We start from the raw sequence: 25220 nt of genomic DNA on the forward strand, positions 1-25220 counted from the left end.
CAGCATGTAAACTATACAGATGAGGGATGATTGCTGCACATGCACTGAGTGTCCTTGATGCTTCGTTAAGCAAAACATCTAATTGAACAAAATTTAGCAGAAGGATGGTCAGGCTGCAGGGGTTAAACAGACCAATGGAAATTGGGAAGTTTAACTGTGATTTTAATTATTTAAAAATAAAAAAAAAGTGAAGCTAATAATCTAGAAATAAGGAGGTCTTAATAAAAAGGCTTCATTTCATTTTAGGTATATTTTGCATATTTGTAATGCATTATATATAATGCATTAAATATGTGTGTCACCTACTGTACAATGTTGAAACCTAATTATTACTCTCAAATGATAAGTATCTGAGTGAGAATTGTGGCTGTTCTCATTTGCAAATTGCCTCTAAAGAGTAACCAAAGTTCACTGCAGAGCTGCCAAAGGGAGTAGAAGTAAATGTTAATTTTGGTTTTGATAATTGAATTCATTTGCAGCTTAAACAGTGATTAGGTCAGTTCCACTCCAGAAACAGCCTGCAATTAGTTCTGTAATTACGTCTGCAACATGCTCACATGCAGTGGTCAGGCATGTCAGCTCCTAAACATCAAGATGTTATATGGTTTTTCAGTAACCTATCATTTAGATGTCTTGAAATTGTGAACTAGCATGTATTGTGTTTCTCCAGTTTCTTAAATATAGTTATTAAAACAACTTTAGCTAAATGAAGCAGTTTGAGTGTATAGATTCTTACCCTGCAGTCTCACTGCTCAATTATCTGTCATTTACAAGTTAAATCACATTATTTATGCAGCTCTAGTCACACCTCCCTGCATGTGACTTACACAGCCTTCCTAAACACTTCCTGCAAAGAGTCATCAAATGTTCATACTTCATTTATTGCAAATTCTGTTTAATTTAGAATTTCTTATCTTTTGCACTGTTAATAGCTTGCTAGACGATCAGGAGCCACCTGTTAGTTCAATTTACAGAGCAGGAGATGTTTTAAACTTTTAATGTAAGTTACATCTTGTAAAAAATTTAAAAATGTTGTTTTCATGCAGACTGTGTCAGTCACAGCCAGGAGAGATGTGGCTAGGGATGCATAAACAGAAACAACAGTGATTTAAAGCGGCACTGTCATGCCGAACTTACCTTTCCTCAATCTCTTCCTCTTCTCCCCCTCTCTCAGGATCTGTTCTCCGTTTCTTCCTGTCTGCTATAGTTTTATTTAAAATCATAAGACAAAGTAGGGACTCTTTGCCTTATGGAGGTTTCCTCCGCTTGACCAGCTCTGACCAGCGGAGGAGCAAAGTGTGCTTCATTTCCGCTGGTCAGAGCAATTTCCCCATAATTCTCACCTTTCCTCTGTGTTCCCACGATGCTTCCTGTCATTTTAGCCAAAACTGCCGAATTGCGTTCTAACTGAATGAGAACAGTATGTTCGTTTGTTTTAGAACGCAATTCGGCACTTTGTTCGTGTTGGAATTTTATTCGAATGAATGAAACTCCGATTCAATTCATGCTGTGGCTGCATCTTGCAGCCGCTTAGTAGATAACTCCCTAATTCCCACGGTATCAGGGAGCTATCTACTAAAAGGCTGAAAGACCTAAATTGGTCTTTCAGCCACATTTACTAATGAAACGGATCGCCTGGCACCCCGACTGGGTACCTCCGTTGAAAGATGCTCCTAGCGCTTCCAGAGGACTCCAAGCACTCCACCAGACACCATAAGCACCGCAGGCTGCAGCTATCTCCCTTCAGAACGAAGCAGGAACAAGCTCTTACAAGAGCTCAGTGATTATAGCAAGGGAATATGCCTAGCATAGCAATCCCTTGTAGCAGATTCCCCCAATAAGAGACAGGACTCAAGTTGAGGGTAAAAATAGAACTCAAAAATCATACGAATTGGACCAGGGGTTCAAAAGTTAGTACAAATGTGCATTTGACCTTCTGGAAGCATGGTTTTACAGGGCCCTCTATCCTGGAGACAATGGGGGGAAGTAATCCAATTATCCAGGACTAGAGGCAGACTCCATTAACCACATGGTTGCAAAACGACATAAAACACTTTAAAATACATAAAGTCACATTTTACACATAACACACAGACATTTCACATATCCCCAGATATCTCAGGTCTGAGTGCACATTATTAGGTGAATGGCACTCAGATCAACCGAATACAGTTTAATCGCCATGGAGCCAAAGTCTTTAATCACACGAATAGGCTCCATGGCCTAGCTATCTGGGTTACCACAGCTCACACAGGGCAAGTACCAAATGACCCCACTGTATTTAAAGGGCCAGAATGAGTGACATACACTCTGGTATGGCCGAATACTGTTTTTAAAGGGCCCAATCTCCCAGGGCCATAGTCCAAAGGCAGCAGGCGGGCAGCCAGGCTTCTCCAATGCAATGTGGCGAGATTGCTCTCGTCACATCTCTCCCCTTTTCCAAACCGACTAACAGGGTATCTGACCTCCTGCCGGTCAGTGCCCTTGTTAGTCCAGCAGCCCACCCACAAAACAGAAACAGCAATACAGCCCACCCACAATAACTGGTTACTACACCTGGGTAGAGGAGAAATTTGTCCATGTCCAGGTGCCTCACCATGGCTGTGTGGGGGACTGGTAGGCTGCCTTGGTGGGTTGCTGAGTGGGCAGAGACCAGCGGTACTCTGCCCTGATGCCAGCACTACCACGGGAGTAGTCTGGTTGAAGCCTGGTTGCTGGAGACCGACTGTCTCCCCTTTAGCTGCACTGCTCTGCTGCTGGAGACCGACTGTCTCCCCTTTAGTTACACAGCTCTGCTGCTGGAGACCGACTGTCTCCCCTTTGGCTAAACAGCCCTGTCGTGGGGGGGCAGGACCGACCATCCCTACCCCCTGTGTGGTAAGTGCAGAGACCACGGTCCCATCTGCACCGGTGGGGGGCTTACAGTCTCCCCCTGGTACATTAAGCTGCCGCTGGGGAGAGGGGGTAACAGGCTCCTCTCCCAATAGAACACTCTGCCGCTGGGGAAAGGAGACTGGGCTCTCTATTCCCTGCACATTACGGATCCGCCGCTGGGGAGAGGTGGTAGCAAGCTCCTCTCCCATACATACTTTCCGCCTTTGTGGAGGGAGACCGACTGTCTCTCCTCCCAATACAGTGCCCTGCTGCTGGGGAAAGGAGACTGGGCTCCCTATTCCCTGCACATCAATGATCCGCTGCTGGGGAGAGGTGGTAGCAAGCTCCTCTCCCATACATACTTTCCGCCTTTGTGGAGGGAGACCGACTGTCTCTCCTCCCAATACAGTGTCCTGCTGCTGGGGGGGGAGGTCGATGCTCTCCACTTTCTGTAACTCCAGCTCTAGTTGGGGATCTGGGCCGGTTGCCCAGCATCCCTGTAGGGCCGGTGGAGAGATCTCGGTCCCATCTCCACCTGCCTGCAGGGGGTCCTCCCAGGACCAGTCTATGAGGTCCTCTACCTCGGGTACCTCTGGTTGCTGTTGGGGAGGGAGACCGGTTGTCTCTTCCCCCAATAACCCATTCTGCCGCTGGGGAGTGAGACCGACTGTCTCCCCTCCCTGTAAAACATACTGCCGCTGGGGATCTGGGCCGGGTGCCCAGCATCCCTGTAGGGCCGGTAGAGAGACCTCGGTCCCATCTCCACCGGCCACTCGGTTTCTTCCTCGTCCCACTCTACCTGTGGCTGGAGTTTCTCCCAACGTGCCCACTGGCCTTCCCTCAACGCCCTGTGTTGTAGGTTCCGGGTCACCATGTCCCACACGAACCGCACTTATTTCTCCTCTGGATTGGGTCCGTAAAACTTCAGGTGCAACCCTACCATCGTGCCAAACTCTAGTACGGAGTAGCTATACGCCATGCTTGCTGTAGCCACTGCTGGTTCCATTATGTTGCTGAAGATAGGGACGCTGCACAACTCCACACGTTACCGGTGTCTCTGAGCTGCTTTTCCTCGCACTAGGACGCCATCCCACCGCTGCTACCAATGAAACGGATCGCCTGGCACCCCGACTGGGTACCTCCGTTGAAAGATGCTCCTAGCGCTTCCAGAGGACTCCAAGCACTCCACCAGACACCATAAGCACCGCAGGCTGCAGCTATCTCCCTTCAGAACGAAGCAGGAACAAGCTCTTACAAGAGCTCAGTGATTATAGCAAGGGAATATGCCTAGCATAGCAATCCCTTGTAGCAGATTCCCCCAATAAGAGACAGGACTCAAGTTGAGGGTAAAAATAGAACTCAAAAATCATACGAATTGGACCAGGGGTTCAAAAGTTAGTACAAATGTGCATTTGACCTTCTGGAAGCATGGTTTTACAGGGCCCTCTATCCTGGAGACAATGGGGGGGAAGTAATCCAATTATCCAGGACTAGAGGCAGACTCCATTAACCACATGGTTGCAAAACGACATAAAACACTTTAAAATACATAAAGTCACATTTTACACATAACACACAGACATTTCACATATCCCCAGATAGCTCAGGTCTGAGTTCACATTATTAGGTGAATGGCACTCAGACCAACCGAATACAGTTTAATCGCCATGGAGCCAAAGTCTTTAATCACACGAATAGGCTCCATGGCCTAGCTATCTGGGTTACCACAGCTCACACAGGGCAAGTACCAAATGACCCACTGTATTTAAAGGGCCAGAATGAGTGACATACACTCTGGTATGGCCGAATACTGTTTTTAAAGGGCCCAATCTCCCAGGGCCATAGTCCAAAGGCAGCAGGCGGGCAGCCAGGCTTCTCCAATGCAATGTGGCGAGATTGCTCTCGTCACAACTAATATTAAGTAAAAGATTACTTAGTATTAGGAAATGATCTGCCCCTACTCGCTATTTTTTATTAGTTACAAAGGTTTAGTTACAAAGGTTAAAAAGGTTTTACCGCTCTTGACAAAGGCGCCACATAGCGCCGAAATGCGCGTCTAAGACGCCAGACTTAAGCTTTTAGTTTTAATTTCACTATGGGTTTCACTATGGGCTTTTCTTTCGTAGGCAGTCTCGTTATACATCTCGTGGGATGAATACTATTTAACTAGGGAATATTGATAGCCGTGCCTGGATAGTGTACTTTGATAATGAGACAGCATATTCGTTCTATATCTATCCCATAAGACTACTTAAATAAGCTCTCTTTCGCTGTAACTATGTATCCTTGTCTGTATAATCCACTATTTGGATACTGACAAGCTATTGCTTATAAGGGGGATGATATATATGTTTTCATCACCCCCACATCCTTTGACACTGAAGTTGCAGATACATTTGTTGCAGGTGGAGATATCTGGCATTTCAGATTGAGAGTGAGACGATCTATTAATATAGATATTCATTCATGATTGCTTCTACTACTAGTAGCATCTGACATTTCATTATGGAACAAAGGTTAATAGGAAGACAGTTTATACAATTTTACTGTCTTTCTTTATATTTATTTAGTCTGGGACTGATTTTAGACCTAGAGGAGTGTTTATCTCCCCCACAGTTTAGGTACCAATAATATTTGCAGGTCCTTTGTAACTAATACTCTCTGTCTCCTTTAGGCTACTGATTCCCAGGCAAATACAAGGTCTAATCGCCCTAAGTACCCTTTACATTCGTGTTGTACTAGATAGACTTCACTTAAGATTCAGACCCAGTATGTTTAGCACTTTTTTTTTCACTTCTTTCACTATTTTTAGGTTGTAACATTGACTTTTTAAGATTTCTCTATTAAAGATTTATTATTTTATTGATACCCTATATACCATGGGACTTGAGCTATTTACCCTTATGTATGGGCCCACCCTCTGTTACCGTTTGTTGGAAGCTGGACTCTTGCTCTCCCTTCCAGCAACTCTGCCGTTTTGGGAATTTCTTTCTACTATTTATTGCTCTGGGTAATGCCCAAATTTGTTGCCCATCTAGTCCTTTTTTTTGACTCCAGGGTCAGTTTCATCTCACTCTGTAGTCATTTTTTCTATAATTTAAATTATTAAAATTAAACTTGCCATTCAATGTCTTCTTTTTTCTAAAATCTTCATTTTCCCGCCCCAAAAAAGGCCAAATAAAAATCCATTATACCCGTCGAACTTAAAATAAAATAAAAAACCTGAGCGCAAAAAAAAACCTAGCGCAAAAAAAAAACCTAACGAAAAAGAAAAAACCCGAGCGCAAAAAAAAAATCCATCTTCACCCATGGAGGGCTCCGCGCAGACAGAGCTCCGCAGGGCAGGGGAAGGCTTATAAAGCCTTGCCCCGCTCTGCAATTAGGCTAAGAACACTCTGATTGGTGGGTTTAAGCCAATCACAGTGCTCTGTGTCATTTTACACAGCGTGGGAAAATTCCAAAGAACTTTCCCACGCTGTGTAAAATGACACAGAGCACTGTGTCAGCGGTATAGCGAGTAGGGTCATTCGGGAGATTTTAATCTCCCTTATGCTATTATGGGGGTCATAGTGACCCCCATAGAGTGAGGGGGGACCTGGGGGGCTTATGAAGTGGTGGGGAGCTCCCTCCTTGTAATAAACTGAACGAACGAACACTGATACTCAGTGTTTGTTTGTCTGATTTTTCTATTCATTCATTCATTCGTCTGTCTGATGAATGAATAGACGAAATTCCCGTTCGCATGTCCAAGTGTTTCACTGGGCATGTGCGGGAATCTCAGTGCTATCTAGTGTGGGCAGATGACGTGTCCCACAGGGACTTCATCTACCCACACAAAGATGGCGGCGCCCTGAATAAAGAACGGGGCAGAAATCAAAGATTAATAAATAGGTAATATGGGGGGCTTAGGGACATTTGGGAGTGACTAAGGGGTCAATTGGATGTAGTGGAGGCGGGTTAAAAAAAAACGGGACTCGGCATGACAGTGCCGCTTTAACTCCTAAATGTCAGTGAATTTAGCAGTGAAACTTCCGAGGCATAATATATACAAAAAAAAACTGCTTCATTAAGTTAAAGGTTTTTTTGTGACTATAGTGTCCCTTTAACCATTTTTTAGATACAGCAAATTATTGTCAGCTTGTTACTCAAAGGGACACTTTTTGTATCAAAACAACTACATCATAATGTAGGGATTTTGTTGATTAGACCATGTCCCTGCAATCTAAGAGTTGTAAACATTATCCACAGAATAACATTCATAAAGCCCATTACATTTATCAGGATTGTTGTTAGGTTCCAACTGTTCCTGGAATTGAGCCAAAAACTTTAGAAACTGGTAGATTTAGCAGAATTGAAAATTTATATAATATTTTTTGTAAAGGTCTCTCTGCAGTTTTAAAACATGCTGGCTATTTTTATACTTTCTTTAAAAAAAGAAAATAGCAGGATTTGCATGTCTAGGTTCCATGAAGCACAAAATACTCTTGCTCAAAATATATTTACTTTAAACTTATGATGTGTAAAACAGCTTTTTTTTTAATTTTGTTTATATATTTCAGTTAAAGAAACACTATAGTGATTGCAATACAAACGTGCATTCCAGTCTATAGTGTTAAAAATGCCATATAGGCCACCGGCCCCCCTAGGAACTCTTTAAAATAGTAATAAAACTTACCTTTTATTCATCGGCACACTTGCCGGCCGCGGCTGGCTCTGTCCTGCTCCACCTTTTCGGCTGAAATCATCTCTTTGGCTGAGAATTCACACACTCCTACTGTTTCTCCCAATTTATTAGTATATTTTCCAGCACCTTGACTTGTGAGCTTCGCAGATTCCCATTGGATGATTTTTTGCACAGTTTGTCTGTGTGAAGGGTGAGGAGCCACGCAGGATTAGTGTGCAAGCCTTTTGCTTTTTCTATTTTTTTTTTGTTTAAAGGGATTTGGTTAATTGAGAACATGTCATCAAAAAGTTAGATTTGATTAATAAATATCAGTTGATGAGTAGGCAGAAATCTATTCTATTCTATTTCCCACATTTCAAGAGAAACTCTTTGTCCAAAAATGCATATAGTGTGTGTAAGACATGTAATTAATATATATATGTATTTATATGTTCATCTGTATATACATACACCTTATTAAATTAAACTGCTGCTGATAAAGATCCATCTTTCACTGAGAACAAATTCCCACTACACAATAGAGATTTGTATGGAAAATACAATTCCTACTTTAGTGCTGTATTAGTTCAATAAATATTTTTTATGAGGTTGGAAAAATGGTGACGTGCATGAATATACGTAAGTCTGTATGTTGTGGACTAAAAATCATATTAGGCTCAGACAACCTCTTAATATATTTTTTGCATTCCTTTAAATGCATTGTTCTTGGAAGTGGTGGAGAGGATATTGAGGAAGGTATTCCCGCCAGATAATCCCCTCAATCAAGATATTCTGGCTGCTAATACCATATGTTTCATTGTTTTACAGAGTATGAAAAAATATGTTAAATGATTATATCAACTTCTTAATATATATATTTTTTAAATCATTAATATGTTAAGCTAGGAAATGCAAAATAATTTCATAGTATTAATTCATAAATACTTCTCAATAATTTAAAAATAAAGATGGCTAAAAATGACACCTCATACTAGCTACAAAGTGGCAAAAACTCTTTAACGTTACCTGGGCCCTTACGACACACTAACAACCTATCCATTGACAATGTACCATGTTTTTCCTCAACAAAATCACGTTAATTGAGGTATTCTCTTTATGAGAGCACCGGATATTTTTTGTAAAAATTGTATACGCAGATTTTGTTGGCGTTCTGGAATCGATGGCTTTTAAAATGTATCTTTCCCTGCTAAATGATATTGTACAGTGCACTCATTTTAGTTAGAGATATCTTCTGTGACCACAGATAGTCACTGAGAGAACATCCATCTAGACTCGTATTGCATAATAATATAACCCTTTTTTTTTTTATTTCTATTACAAATAGTTTTTCGTTTCAGATGAATGAATCACAAATTGTGTAGCATGCAGTCGCATGGGCGACACTTAAATCCTACATTTCCTTCTTTGTTTAAATTCATAACTTGTCCCCGTTCATTTCAAAAGAAACCGAGGACTGAACAAAGCCAAGCTGCATATATTAAGCCCTCCCCAATTATCTTACAGTTCTTGGCATCTTAGATCGATCTGTACAACTTGTAATTAGCATTTTGTTGGAGATTATTACCCCAAATGCACAGTTCACAGAATTGCTGGCAGGCACTGTTTGACACTTTGAAGTGACACACTGATGAAGAAGATTAGAGGACACTGCAGGTGTGGATTTGTAGGACAGACACACCCACCCACAGAAAGCCATTAATGTGTCTTGTTAAAGGTTCAAATAAGTTATTATTGTTAAGCACATTATAATGTAGTGAACAGAATGATTATTTTTCTTTTTAGATTTGCAGTTTCAGTTTCATAGTTTTGTCAGAGCCCCATTGTGGCAAATGGTAAAAAGGAAACAAAATGCAAAGTTACAGGACTGTCAGGAAACCTTTGGGTCCTGCTTGGCACTTGTTCCAAAACTCATAGATACATACTGACAGACACATACACTTTTAAGTGTTACCACCTGCAGAGCCAGACATTCATACACACCTGCATCGCCAGACATACAAACAGATACATACACTAGAAGATACACACAGAGAGATACAAACAATCGCATTACCAGACATATAAACCCATGGACACACATACTCTCTGAATGCCAGACATACACATTCAGTGACAGACACTGTGAGGCACAGAAACTTGCATTGTCATACATACTCTGAAAAAGACACTCTTTGCCAGAAACACAGACCCAGAGATATACACTTAAGCGCACACATATGTTATATGCATATATGCTGATGCAGCCATCACAATTTCGGTGGGACAGTCTTTAATTTCGGGTTCCATCCTAACTTTGTCCCGTGGTGTCCTGCTTTTCGCCACAAAAAAGCATAGCACAAGCACATCAATAGACAAGCTCCATACATGGTCCGCCTTTGGTGAGCAGGCCTACTTGATCTGCAAGCTGTCTAGCGGCGTTCTCGCCTGGCATTATCTTAGCAACCATGTTCCAGAATGGTCTGAGGTGTGGGCAGGTCCACCAGATGTGGAATATTGTTGCACTATTGGTCTTACATCCCTGCATGGCACAAATCTTAGATTAGCGGGTTGGAACTAGCTACCATCTGAACAGATTTTTTTTTTAAGAGTTCCATATGTTATGAGTGTCTTTCTCAAGGTCTTTCTTCTGAGCTTCTTTAAACCCTGGGATTTGTGTGGACGCATTCCTATTTATACAAGCATAACATATTTTAGAAAATATTTTTCTTATTAGGATACTGCTGTAAGCAAGTGTTTTCAAAAAGGGTTAGAGGTAAGTCAGACGGAGAAAATCCCTCTATAAGTTGTATGGTGGTTAAAAGTGGCTTGAGTTGTAAATATGAAAAGTCATGTTACTTGAATTGAATATCCGTAAAAGGTTTAAAGAACCACTTGGGGACTAGTTGGTAGACATGCATGATGCCTCAATACACACAATGTATATAATTGAATGTAAGTATACCTTATGATAAGAAATACAGGGATGTTGTTAAAGAAATAGGAGAATAGCTGCATGGGGAGTTTCTAGTCATGTCCCTTATCTAGATAATCAATGCTGTGGTTGACAGCATGGGTGGTAATGCAGGTCTCATATGAGATAACAACCATAAAAGGTAATATAAATCCCTCTATCCATGAGGATTCAATGTCCAGATATTGAGGTGCCTTAGATTGTAGGTGAGAAGACACAATTTGACTCATATAATCTGCCCTATAGTTCAGCTTCAGATTTGGAACCCCACTTTATCTTCTGGTCTCTTCAGGATATGTGTCTAATCTTACCGTCAATGCACACATCTCCACATTGAACAAATTTTCTAATTTTGGCCAAAGTAGCCAGACTCGAAGCATAGCTGAATTAGAGAATTTTTCCCGTTTGGCTATTTTTACCTTGAATTTCAAATTCACTTTCAATTCTCATTTTAGTGAATAAATAAGTTTACTGTGATAGCGAAATTGTTACCAATTGAAATGGGTAACTAAAATGTTTACATGTGTGTTGTATATGTTTTACAAGATAAGCTTGAAAACTATCACGTCTCACTGCGTATCCTTCATGTTTGGGCACTTTATGGTTAGTTACATGTTATAAAGTTTGGCAAGGCTGCATTGAATAGAATTTGGCTGTGCCCTCATGTACAACAGGAACTAACTGTTTTTGCTGCATCTGCATATATTAAAAAATAAAACCCCACAGGATGAGGCTTGACACTAAGAAGGAGGGAGGGGAGGGGCAGCGATTACATGCTCTACGTGTTGGATTGTGAAAATGTCCTAGTCCTGAGAATGCAGCGGGACATCTGTGTATATAACTGGAAGAATGCGTCAGCACAGACAATGAAACCACTCCAGAATGACCCCTTCAACTGTTCATGGAATTCCCAAGCACCTCTTAGTGCTTGACAGGAATTTGTTCTTTGTGGAGTTTAAATGGCCTTTACGAAATTGACCTGAAAAGGCTAGGATACAAAATGTCACTTTTGTCTGTAGAAAAACAGAAACGTTCCAACAATTAAAAATGTTAGACATTATTACATGAACAAGGGACTTCGGCATATTCTTTGATGCATGTTATTGAGATTACTAATGGTTCATTTTGACAAATTATTCGAATGATGTTCACAGGGAGGGATCGTTTCTCTTTGGCTAAAATAGTTTGAAGATTTTAAAGATATAATACAGGGGAAACATTTTTGCAAAAATATGTACGCACATTTATTCACCTTAAAAGGAATTCTTGAGAATCGATAAGGAAATCACAAGCTTTTAGTCAAAATTCAACAATTTTGCTAGTTATCAGCTGGGCTAGTTTTTTTAATTTATTTTTTACCAATATTTATGTTTCGTCGTGGTTATTCACAATTTCCAGTTTAGTGAATAAAATCCACTGATGTGTTAGTATGCAGTATCATACAGTTTATATGCAACAGTAGAAGTCCACAACTTGTATTTTAGAATAAACATACATCATCTCAAGTTACCCTATTTAGGAAGGGCAAACCCTATTTCGAGCAGAAATCCCCATGCCCCTCTCTTTTCTGAGAGCTCTCTATTGTTGGTGGGTGTGAGTATGTAACAGAGCTCCTAAGCAGTAATACTCACAATTGAGTAAATAATTGTGTTTAGAAATCAGTCTGTGTAGGTAAGATACATTGTTCTTGTTCTAACTTACATTTTAGTTGCATCAATGATTGTTAGTAAATCATCCAAAACTTATCAGAACAGCCTCTCCCCATGTCATACTCACAGTCCCTCCTGGTCCTTTTAAAATGTTAGGAGGTATGTAATAACTATTGCTACAATCTTCAGACAGTCTGTCCTCTCTTATATTAATATTATTGCCTTTGCATAGCGCCAGCTTATTCAGCAGCGCTTTACAATATTATACAGGGCGAAATTTAACAATAAATGAAACCATTACAAAATTTAACGGGAACAATAGTTTGATGAAGAACTTACTCAAAAGAACGTTCTACTGTGGCTGTGGTCTTTTGCAGCACTAATACTGTGATGGTAAACCTAGTGGTAGAATAGGGTCTACAGCAGGGCTGGTAGATCCCCAGATGTTGTAGAACTACAACTCCCTTGATGCTTGATGCATTTTGAAAGTCAAAGCATCATGGGAGTTGTAGTTCTACAACATCTGGGGATCTACCTATTGGGCAGCCTTGATCTACCGCATATAGGCTAGAAGTTTATCAAAGGAAAGTAATCAATAGTGCCAAAACAATTACTGAAATATTATTATACTATAAAAGAAATATTAATATTATAAATATTATTATTATTATTAAAAAAATTCCAAGAAAAAATTATTTTAAGAATTAATACCTTGTATCAAGTGTTTTTTATTGTTAGTACATTTGGCACTGAGACAGTGTAGGTCATCATCAGTGACCTCTTTAGACGAATTGTAAAATACTTTATCATGGCATCATCTTTGACCCTTACATAGAAATAGTCAAATCTCTCATCCTTATTGTCGTTTGTGATCCATATGTAAGACTCATTAAAACAGGAGTGCCCAAAAGGTAGAACTACAACTCCCATGATGCTTTGCATGCCTTTAGAATGACAAAGCATCATAGAAGCTGTAATTTCAAAATGTTTGGGCATCCCTGCACCCTACATTAAATGGTGAATCTAAGCACTGTAACCACTTTATTTTATCGAAGTAGCTATAGTGCGTACATCTTTTCCCTGCAGCCTTTCTATAAAAAAACAAATCTAATTCCAGAGATAAACACATTTTCTTATGTGTGTACGTCTGTCTTGTTGTGCTGTGAGTCAACCAGCTGGGATACTGTCAATATCCGTTTTGTGCAGCATATGCATCTGGTGTCAGCACACACTGCACCCTGAGTTTAGACACCTTGAACAGTGTGCCCATTTCTGGGTCAGAGACACACAATGTCAAAGCTCCCGCTGTCTTGCTCTCAGACAGTTTAACTCTCTAACTCCTTCATAAAGAAAAAACATAAATTGGTTCTGGTTTTTGACCTCTGCTCTTGCTAAGTGCAGGGGTCAGAGAAAAATCAAAACACAAGCTCCTCAGGAATCTATGTCCCATCATACTGAGTGCAAGCAATTGCCTGCCCCTGCTGAACTACGCCACCTATCATGCTTTGTGACATTTTGGCTGAGGCTGCTAGGATTTCAAATATACATCTGATATCATGGGATAGTGAGGCAACTATATAGCATTTGTGGAATATAACTCTTGAACTAATTCAGTCCTTAAAGCGGCACTGTCAAACCCTCGACCCCCAAAATGAGCATTTCATAAAGAAATAATCTTTATGATTTACTCAATTTCACTGAAATTCCAACCCAGTCAAGAGATATACTAAGACAGGGTAGAGACTAATTTGTTTCAGTATGTTTCCTATGCTTGACACCTCTAGATACTGGGCGGAGCTACCGCCATCTATAAGTGTCAATACCCCCAGCCGTCACTATTGACAGTTGCAAGAAATTGGCTTTATATATGGAGGATCCTGTACAGATGTGACATGGGCTCCTGGTGCAGAAGAGAGCCATAGAGAAGAAGATGGTGGCGCCCAAGTGGGATAGATTCAAGTTAGAAAATCTCACCTTTCCCTGCCTCCCCAACACCAACATTATTTCTACACAAATCTGGCATCAACTAAACATTCTGACAGCAGTCTCACCCCTATTACTCTCACATAGCCAGTATGTGCAGTGTTCAAAGAGATCCCAGCATGTACAGTGCTGTTACCGATAGGAATGTGATTGCTGTCAACAGTCCCACTCCTGTCACTCTCAGTCAGCCAGCCTAGTTCATTACAGTATATTATTCACTGTGTTCAGCTGAGCTCCACTTGCACGGATTCATAGGAGGCGTTAAGTGGGGTCAGCACGAGGCGGCTGGAGTTTCCAAATGCGGGAGACAGTGTGTGATGACTAGGAGAGGTGAATAAGTTATTGGTAATATCAGTAAATTACAAGACCGACACCAACTATCAGAAATATGTGGAATATAGGCTCTATAATCAGCGGAACTGATAATTGATCTATTCCTAGTTTAAAATTGAAATATATATTTTTAAGATATAGCAAGTGCTGTATTCAGATCAAAATCCCTGCGTGTGGTATTTGATAACATTAAAAATAAATAAATAACAAATTCTCTATTCAATGTTTAGAAACTGTATACAGCATAGTTGTGGGTTGGTGCTCTGGGCCTGTGCAATCTAATACACTGAAAAAAATGAAAGCTTTTAGTTGGAAATCTTAACTGAAAATTCAATATTACAGAGCTATAGGTTTGTTCTTCCTCATTGTCATGACTTCTTTTCTTTGCTCGTCTTTACAGATCTTTATTTAATGCACTGGCCTGATGCCCATGTACCAGGTAAGACTGCACGAGAGATCCGAGCAGAGACTTGGCAGGCAATGGAGGATCTGTACAGACGAGGTGAGTAGCTTATGGGTTTAAAAACCTCTCCAAGAGCTTGAATCTGATACATGTTATTTGAATATTTATTAGGCTACAATATAATTAGCCCTTGTCTTAATAACAGGAAGCATCAGTACTTAAAATTACTAATTTTAAGATGTTGTAGTATAGTATAATATTATAATGGAATGAATTACCTCTTTACATCACTGTAAGGAACAAAGGGGTTAAAGAGACCTTATTCTAGCCCTTTTTTAAACCAAAGGCAAAACCTGTTATTTATCTGGTAACGGTTATTTTTATTGCTGTCCCCATTGTTGAGTTATAACTGACTAAAGCTGTACCAGACAGATAAGCAACAGTATCCAGTTGATAGAAAGTAGCAAGGACTAGCTTTTCCGAAATGATATATTGTGGTACAGTTATCACAAGCCTAGAGGACACTGTCATTAATCAGGGAGACAGGTGACCTTTAACATGGACAGCTAAAGCCTATCAAGATAGTGGAAGGATTGCTACAGTGTATATTATTTTGGAAAAAAACAATTATGCATGTAAACAGAAAAGTGATGTATTTACCTTGAACATATAGCTCAGTCTATGGAAAGAGAAATTGTGAAAAAATAAAGGCTGTAACGTGGGGTGGAGCCTAGCATCCAGGCAGAGTGGTTGTGCTGAACCTCAGCTCCAGCTTCACTCTGCACTTTTTGGGGGTAATCCCCCAACAAATCAACGCAATCGCACACTGGAGAGGAGCTACCATGAAGGGGACACCCGGGGGTATCACCCGATACCAAAATCAAGCCTGTAACCCCCTGGGAACCCAACAATCTGCACTGAGGCCTACCGGAGATCGGGCAGCGGGGAGACGGCCGCTCCCCATGCTGACTGACCTGGACATGGATCCCTCGAGATTGTCACCTCCAAACCCCCCCCCCCCCCCCCCTGGACCGATGGGGGTCATCTCGGTCCACATCAAGTGACTGGAGTGGCAGTAATGAGCCAACCATACAACTTGACGAACCGCAACACCAGGGCAGCCGAGCACATGGTGCACCAAAAATGGCGGCGACACGCACACCAAGCGAGCCAAAATGCCTACCTGAGACGGAGGATCACAGCAACATCCAGCGGCGAATAGATGCTGCTTTTGCCCGATTCTGGCACAGGCTAGGAAAACGGCTGCAAGCAACTCAAGCGAACCTGCACTCCCTGACAGATAAGTGTAAGCTAGACCGTGCCCACGGGGAGCGGAGAAAGATACCACCGCAATTGCAGCCAGACTGCAAGACTGGAGCTGGGGTTGGGGGGAAGAGGCGCCCCACTCCGGGCACAGCGATTATCCCCAAGCTAACCACGCAAGCACGCACCCCACCCATGCTGAGGGCCGTGAGAAGACTGCCTGCACAACATCGACCACCCTGCAGGAGGAATGCCCGCCACAGGCGGCGACGGAAACCCGGCTCCATCTGCACCCGATATGGAAATGTCTTGAACTCACAGAGCCCTCGAGTCAGTGGTCAGACGATGCCACCCTCTATAAGGGCCTGGGGCTGGAGGGGGTCCTCGCCCCGCAATTGCCGCTCCGACACACTTTGCCTTCCCATCCCTGATGACATCCTGCCGTGAACCGGCATGGGCTGAACAGGACTGATTTGCAGACACGCAGCGATTTCTAACTCTCTCCTCTCACTTTCTTTTTTTTTTTTTATTTCTCTATATCCTACTTGCAAACGATGAAACGCTATGTTTATAATTATTGCCTTTAACGCAGCCTACGTTATAATTGCACTGTTTTCTCCTGGTATGTCGCACCACATAGACGTGCTGTTTACTTTAAGTTTACCTTCTGAGACAAATCTTAGCCATGTGACTAATCTTATAGCTTGGGCAGCATTGTTGTACTGGCAGAGCTAATCTAATACCACAATACACTCCTGCACACAATTAACATGTACCTGACCGGTACCCATTAAAGCAAATGAGGGAGTGCCTGGGCTAGCATGCTTCTTACCATTTAAACTGAGCTTAAGCAAGCCCGTCCAAGCGTTACCCGTCACACCTGACTCATATATGTTATATAATTGTTTACTACTCATGAGGTACCATAACGTGCGTAACCATACTAACCTGTACACTACTATTAAGTGCTATTTTAAATGTCATGTGATGTATCACTTTGTTACTGCTTACCACCGCAACTTTTATATAGTACATGGCATGCCTGACGTTTAACTTTGCTCCCACTGACCCACTAGAAGCACAATAACGCTATTACTCAGTTCATATAGCATCAAATCTCATAGCACCCCCCCGGTTATCTAGACTGAATTGTGTATACAGCGCAGAACTACCTGACTTTCATTATGTATTACTACACTGTTGGACTTGAATATGTTTTTGCTACACAACATAACAAAACAACAAAAAATGAGGCATCACTATTCAGGAAATGTAATTTCTCCAAGTTAATGATGTACTAACCCTATACTGTAAAACGTTCTTGCATTTCCCTCTCTTTATTTTGTATCCCATCTCGTATGTCTCAATAAAAGAAAGATTGACAAAAAAATAAAAAATAAAGGCTGTAACGTTTTCCTGACCTAACGGTGCTTGAATGGTGTAATCTGGGTTTTTGTATCGTATATGAGAACAGGAAGTTATTAAACCTCAGACCTGAAACATTTTTCGGCTCTACCACACTGGCTAATGAAAGCCAGTAGCATGGTTAACACATTGTGTAATAACTACATTTACAGTCGATCTGCGTTTTAACAACTTTGCAGTTACTTCAGTTGACCATGCCTCATCCATTCTGCATGTTATTCACACACTGTAAAAGCTAAAAAAAACAAGTAAGTTGCAGCATGTTTCAATAACCGTAATCATACCAATTAATTTAATTTGGGTTAATGTCTTATGTTCGTCTGTCCTCTGTTTGTCCCCATTTTTATAGATATTACCTCTCTAGGGCAGCATCGATATTATGGAATTTTTATTTCCATCCAATAAGAATTTTATCTTGTCTTTAGTAATTTAATACCCTTTTCCCATCATTTTGTTGCTATGAAAGTTGGACGTAGAAAATAATGTGTAATAGTCCTCCAGAGGCTCACACAATCTTGTGCAATAGAGATTGTGCTGTAAATTAGCAGCTTTTTACCTACTTTTTTTCAATATCTACTCGTATTATTTTTGTAAGTCTATGTGCGATTGCACTTGCGTTCCATAGATGGAACGCATAGCTAGACTGATCTTATTAGCGCCGCGTCACTTCCGGCGCGCCATATACTGTCTCCTTTATACACTGTTAAACAGTATAATTTACAGCTCGTTTTTATATTTAGATATATACAATCTAAAGCACTCCATCACCCAACCCCACCGGAACGCAGCGTTACCACTTTAGTAACGTTTGCGTTCCACCGGTGGAACGCACAGCAAATTTCGGTGTTCCCATGCCGCGTCACTTCCGGTGTGACGCGTGCGGTTCACCAATGGACACAGGAAACAGGAAACTCCAATCAAGACACACCAGGACGGAATTTACACTTAGGAATCTCATATATAAACGGACTCTTCCAGGACACATCCACACTTCTGAAGAAGCCTTTTTGATAGGCGAAATGCGTAAAGTGGACTTTGAAAGACTTTTTATAGCACTCTTATCTATTTTATCCTATTTTTGTTTAATAAATTCTTTGTATATATACATTTGAATTTTATTTCTTCCATCCTGGTTACCATCCTGTTCCTTGGTGGGGACTATACCACCTACGCTAAAGATACTAGAGCAAGTTCTGCTCTAGTAAATGTGAGTACTGATTTTATATCATTTTATTCACCCTTTATTTTATAAATATATATTGAACTATCCGGATTCTCCTGTCTCTCCACATATTACTCCATCCGAGACGATTGGGACCACCACTACCTCATATATATCCTTAGACGGGGATTATTCCGTCCAGGCGCACTAACGGCAGAGCTCTAGGTTAGCTCTGGGATATGTGAGTGGAATATTATTCATCTATATACTTATTGTACTAAACATATTGCACTAATATTCTTTGTATGTTCCTTTTATTTCTGAGGTCATATTGTGTACGTATACTTTTTTTGTATATTCATCTAGTTCTATATATTTAAGGCGCGGTCTCCTCCCTCTCTTTCTCACGTCACTTTTTTACAAGGTTGGGGTTCCTTGTATTGGTTACTGCAGCCTATTATTCCATATAGTGAGCGCCTAATTCATCCATTTTTTATACATACATATATATATATATATATATATATATATATATATATATATATTAAACAAATAGAAAAAGATAGGTGAGAGCAAGCGAGTAAATAAAATTAATCCTAAAATTATTCTCTGAAATAAACCAAAAGAGAAAGACATAGGGTAATAAAGTTGAAACTAAACATTCAAATATATGTGTTGGTCCCACTCACATATGGGGAGCCACTTAAAAAGCTGGCTCAAACTGCATGCCTTGAACAAATAAGACTTCTGCTGGGCACTTCTCAGTATTCTGTGTAAGGTACCACCAGGACGCAGATGCAGGGGGTTACAAAGATTTATTGTCCATAAACCGGAAACAAATTAAAAACAACTATACTGGAAGAAAGTCCTATATAATATAAGTCCACAGCACCTGAAGCGTTTCGGCTTTTTGCCTTCGTTGGAGGTGATGTGTGTGTCCATGGCGTGCAGTCTTTTAAATTCTTCTTTGGCGCCCTTTTCGCCGTGGTTGCGGCTCTTCCCTTCCAGATCCGGCGTCGGGACGTAATCCAGCATCAGGAAGTAATCTGCGTCATCACGCTCCAAAACCTATATTCACTTCTGGTTCCGGTCACTTTGTTTCCGGTATGTACGTCAGGACGTGTATAGAACGTCCAACGTCATCCTTTTTCCAGATAACATTACTTAATGTGCAATAGTAAGGGAGATAAAGCGCTTTTCATAAAATATACCGCAAATAAAATAACTAAATAAATCAAAAACTAATTCCTACTATTGTACTGTATATATAATGAGTACCATTAAATTGGGTGATAGTAACAACCCCTGGATGTTGGGCTAAGGTAACATCCCCAGGACGTACTTGGAAACCAGAGTAATCTGAATGTACCTTTCCTGGTTAAATATTTTGTTATTATTATATCACTAAAGGAAAACACAAAATGTGGTACTATGATCATAATGAAATACATTACTACAAATCATTAATATATTCAGCAACAGCAACTGGATGAATCCTTGCAAAAACATAATATTCAGAGATATAATTTACAATAGGTGAGGTAACCGCTTATTGATCCAAGTAGATATCTGACTGCTATTCCGGGGTCAAGAAGGATTTTTTTCCTAGTTTGTTGCAAAATTGGAAAGTGCTGTAAACTGTGTGTTTTGCCTTCTTTTGGATCAACAGCAAATACATGTGAGAAAGGCTGAACTTGAAATAGTGGAGTTTTACTTCACTATTTTGGCGGGAACACCTCTAGTGGCTGTCAGTCGATAGGCACTAGAGGCAGGTTTACCCTGCAATAAGAACATTGACATTCCTGGAGAACGGCAATGTTTTTCAGCTGCAGGGTTGATAAGGGAGTGGGACTTGGCACCCAGACCACTTCATTGAGATGAAATGGCCTGGGTGCCTATTGCGTTCCTTTAAGGTCCAGTACAAGCATTAACAATACAGTGCAAAGTAATCACTCTCTACATTTCTGATGTTAAATGACCGCTATAGGCACCCAGACCACTTCAGCTTAATGAAGTGGTCTGGGTGCCAGGTCCATCTAGGTTTAACCCTGCCTGCTGTAAACAAACATACATCCATGTTTACATATGGGTTAATCCAGCCTCTAGTGGCTGTCTCACTGACAGCCACTAGAGCTGCATCCGCGCTTCTCACTGTGATGAATGCTTTCCTATGGACTGACTGAATGCACGCGCCGCTCTTGCCGCGCATGCGCATTCAGCCAATGACGTCCAAAGGAGAAGGAGAGTCCCCAGCGCCGAGGGAGCCCGGCGCTGAAGAAAGGTAAGTGTTTAACCCCTTCCTCCAACTTCAGCCCGGCGGGAGGGGGGCCATGAGGGTGGGGGCACCCTCAGGGCACTATAGTGCCAGGAAAATGAGTTTGTTTTCCTAGCACTATAGTGATCCTTTAAGCCTCACGCTCTGAATTATCACAATTCTAAACATCGTGCAGACAAGGAGGCATGATAATAAACTGTTTATTTAACGCTTTTCCTCTGGAGAGAACACTTCTGGTGCGGCTCATAATAGATGCTATGATACAAATCTGTAATATAAAATCAAGGTTAGTTTTTGAAGTCTTCAATCCAGGCAAAATTCTGCCAGAATCAGTGTCAAGGGGTTCTTGAGCAACCAGCAGTCAAGTATAATGCCCTAGCTGGTGAAAGATGTGTAATCAAAAGATAAATCTACTAATCATTAACGAGGACAATAATTCAAAAATACATCCAAAGAAAGTCTATGCAGTGTCATTAATCTTTCAGGACTTAATTTCCAAAATATTATATTAAAAAGCCTAGCATGCAAGCTGTATTTATATGATGAAACAGCCAATGGCCTCAATGTGAACAGTTACAGGAAGGCAGTAAACCTGTGAGATAGGGTTGATGGCGGAAACATTAATCTAAAGGGAGAATTAGAGAACTGAATTATTATAAGGAAGATAACAAAGTTGTAATTAGTGACAGGAGCATTAAGTGAAGGAAAAAGACAAATGAAGAGAGGCTTGATTCTTGAATCCAAGAGAATTGCTAAAAGAAGCGGAAATAGTGAAAATAGCAAGAGACATAATACTAGATCTTGTGACTTCAATTTTACCAAAACTTTACTGAAATTTAAAGGGACACTTTATTCACCAAAACAACTTTAGCTTAATGGTGTATAGATCCTGCCCCTGCAGTCGCATTGCTCAATTATATGCATTTTAGTAGTCAAATCACTTTGTTTAGTCACTCCTCCCTGCATGTGACTTACACAGCCTTCCTAAACACTCCCTGTAAATAGTCATCTAATGTTTACAATTACTTTATTACAAATTCTGTTTAATTTAGAATTTCTTATCTCCTGCACTGTTTATAGGTTGCTAGACACTTTAGGAGCCTCCTGTACATAATTAAAATTCAACTTACAGAGCAGGAGATAAAAAAACTTTTTAAGTATCGTATTTTTCCACTTCTAAAACAAAATTGAGTCTAAAATTAGGGGTCATCTTATACATGGAATGTCACTGCAGGGGTTAACAAAAAAACACTTGTGTGCTGGGCCTACGTTTTTCTGGCGCCTGCAGCGTTTCAGTGTGCCACGGCCCACACACATACCTGGCCTCCCTCCCTTCGATCCACTTCTGAATGCTGTGGCAAGGAGGAAGAGGTCCCTGTATGCACAGGAGCTGCAGCAGACATCAGCACTTACCACGAACGGAGCTCCAGAGACATGCCACACAATAAAAAAGAGCAGCCATATTAAGGTATGCTCCACCTCAGGTAGGTCTTGCTTTCTGATTTATATTTATGGGGGGGGGGGGGAATGGGGATCAGGGAGCATATGGAATAGTACTAGGATGTCCTAGTATGCCCTCACACCACCTGCTGTATTGTGGGAGCTGTAGTCTCCCAGCATGCACTATAGAGCCATTAACTTCACAGAGTACCATAGCACAGGGGAGGCATGAGAATCAGATGTGTGTTGTCCACCTCAAAAATCTCAAAATTGTTCTATTTGATGTTTAAAATATTGATTTCTTAATTTTGGGCTCAAAAAATGTGTCATCTTATACGGGGCTTTTACACGGAAAAATATGGTAACTTAACTCTGATTGAAAATGAAACCATTTTGTTTTCATGCAGTCTGTATCAGTCACAGCCAGGGGAAGTGTGGCATGGACAGATACAAAACGATTTAACTCCTAAATGGCTGTGAATTGAGCAGTGAAACGTCAGAGGCATTATCTACACACCAAAACTGCTTCATTAAGCTAAAGTGCAACTGGAGAGAGCAAATGTACGCTGTTTTCCCTATTGTAGGAAAATGATTTAGTATAGAATAATTAAAGGGAACTCCAGGCTGATATCATGACCATGGCATAGGTTTCTTTGCTATAAACTGTGAAGGAGCCTGTGAGGCAAAGTGAGCACTTGTATTGCACTCAGTGTGTGAATGTGGTACATAAATTTGAACAGGAAATGGAGGAGGTATTGCAGTGTCCTGTGATATATGTCACTGAGGGGAGGGGCTTATAGCTGTAGTGATGTTTTCAAATTACTGCAGTTAAAAGCAAATTGGTGCAGGGAGATTGGTCAAGAGTCTATGATTACTTTTTGCACCATAACCTAGGCAAGAAGCATTAGTTTACAGGATATTTATTTCCGATTTGATGGAAAGATTGTAATTAATTATGGTATTAGCAGGTTATTTTTCTATTAAAACTTCCAATTATTATTATTATTATTATTTATATAGCGCCAGCAAATTCCGTAGCGCTGTACAATGGGCGAACTAACAGACACGATTTGTTTAGAACTAGTATCTGCTATTTTAGCAGGTGCTTCACTAAAATGTTACCAGTGTGCTGTAATTACTTTCTATGTTTCCCTTTCTTTGAAAGAGAGGATATTAGCTAGAAATGGATAATCGAAAATAACAGAAAATCGAAAAAGTTCTAAGACAAAATAAACTTCTTTTTGGAGGCTTTCTTGGGTTTGTTGAAATCAAGCACAAATATAATCTTACGATAAGTCAGAAAACAAATGTAGGGAATGTGTGGAAAAGCGTGACTTTTCTCCTTAAATAATTATTTAGTGCCTGATTTTTATTAGCTTTAACAAAGCATGGCTGCCTGCATGTTCAAAGCAAGAACTAGATTATTGCAGATTATTGGATTATACCCTCCAAAGGAACAAAAGGTCACAGATACCAATTAAGTGTGGAAATCTATTTGAAAGGAGCCTTAAATGTATTCCACCATATTTATCTTCTTTCATGCCCAGGTGAGCAATAGATCATAGAAGATTTAAAGGGACAATCTAAACAACATTAAGCACCACAGATCAGTATAATGCTTATGCTGCCAATAGCCTCTGGGCGCAATTTATGTTTATTACATCAGATTGTTTTTGAGCGTCTTGAAAAAATTGGGGCTTTTTCCATTCCTCGTCAGCCGACTTAGTAATTCTAAATGTACATATCTGCATTATCAATATCACCTGTGAGGTAGTTATACACTGAAAGTGCTGGGGCAATGTATGTACCCCATAAACAAAGGGATTGTGTCGACAAACTGTTGGCTGCCCCTTTGATGAAGGAAACATTCTAAACATCAGTAGTGCAATAAATAGATATTACGTTTGGAACAATATGCAAACATATAAAATAACATTATAAAATAAACTCCTGTGAAGTTCCGGTGTTTGCTGCAAATAACTGTGCATACTTCTGAGAAAAGCTCTTACAGACTTAAAAGGGGCTTCAAATCCTCACCCAATTCCAGCCCTTTCATTGTTTTTTTTCTCCTGTTTAGGTTTCATTGGTTTTTCACATTTTACATAGATCGACGTAAGGTGTTGGACAAACACATACATGTAACAGTGAGAAGCTCTCATTGTTTTAATATGATTACTGGGCTCAGGAAATTAGGGTTTCATGGTGCATATGTTTCAACACTTATAACAGGTGAATTAATGAAATGAATTAAATGAATGTATGCAGTAAGAGAAACAAATTGCGTTAGGATGATCTGTAGGCCAATCCAGTGGGGGGATTTACTGGGCTCTGGGTCTTTACACACTCTGGGTCTTTACACACTAGATCCTCTACACACACTACATTTGTGACATACAAACTTTGATCCCCTATGCACACACTACATTCATTGTAAGCACACATACTACATTCTCTAAACACACACTACATCACCTATATACACACACATATACTACAGCCTGTATGCACACATTCGCTACATCCCCTATACACACTATGCGTCCTATGCACACACTCTCTACAGCCCCCAGACACACATATTACACCATAAACACAAATGAAATCGACCTATTTACACAATACACAACACAATCAACTCACTCTACACATACGCAATCCCACAAGCAGGCTCCAAACACATGCACCATATGCTTTCCTGGCCCTTTTGTCCTCTGGTATCCCACTTATGGAGACACCAGAGACAAGTTAAAAGCAAGCATGTTATTAAATTTGCATGCGC

At 40.6% G+C, this 25220-nt stretch overlaps 1 protein-coding gene across 1 annotated transcript in view; it reads left to right on the plus strand.

The window, feature by feature from the left end:
• LOC134568680 (glyoxal reductase-like) overlaps positions 1-25220 on the plus strand; it is a 144679-nt gene that overhangs the window by 54230 nt on the left and 65229 nt on the right. The window contains exon 4 of the mRNA XM_063427335.1: positions 14874-14975. Coding sequence (XP_063283405.1) covers positions 14874-14975 — 102 coding nt within the window. The remainder of the gene's footprint in view (positions 1-14873; positions 14976-25220) is intronic.

Source organism: Pelobates fuscus, chromosome 7 (assembly GCF_036172605.1).
Source record: "Pelobates fuscus isolate aPelFus1 chromosome 7, aPelFus1.pri, whole genome shotgun sequence".
NCBI lineage: Eukaryota > Metazoa > Chordata > Amphibia > Anura > Pelobatidae > Pelobates > Pelobates fuscus.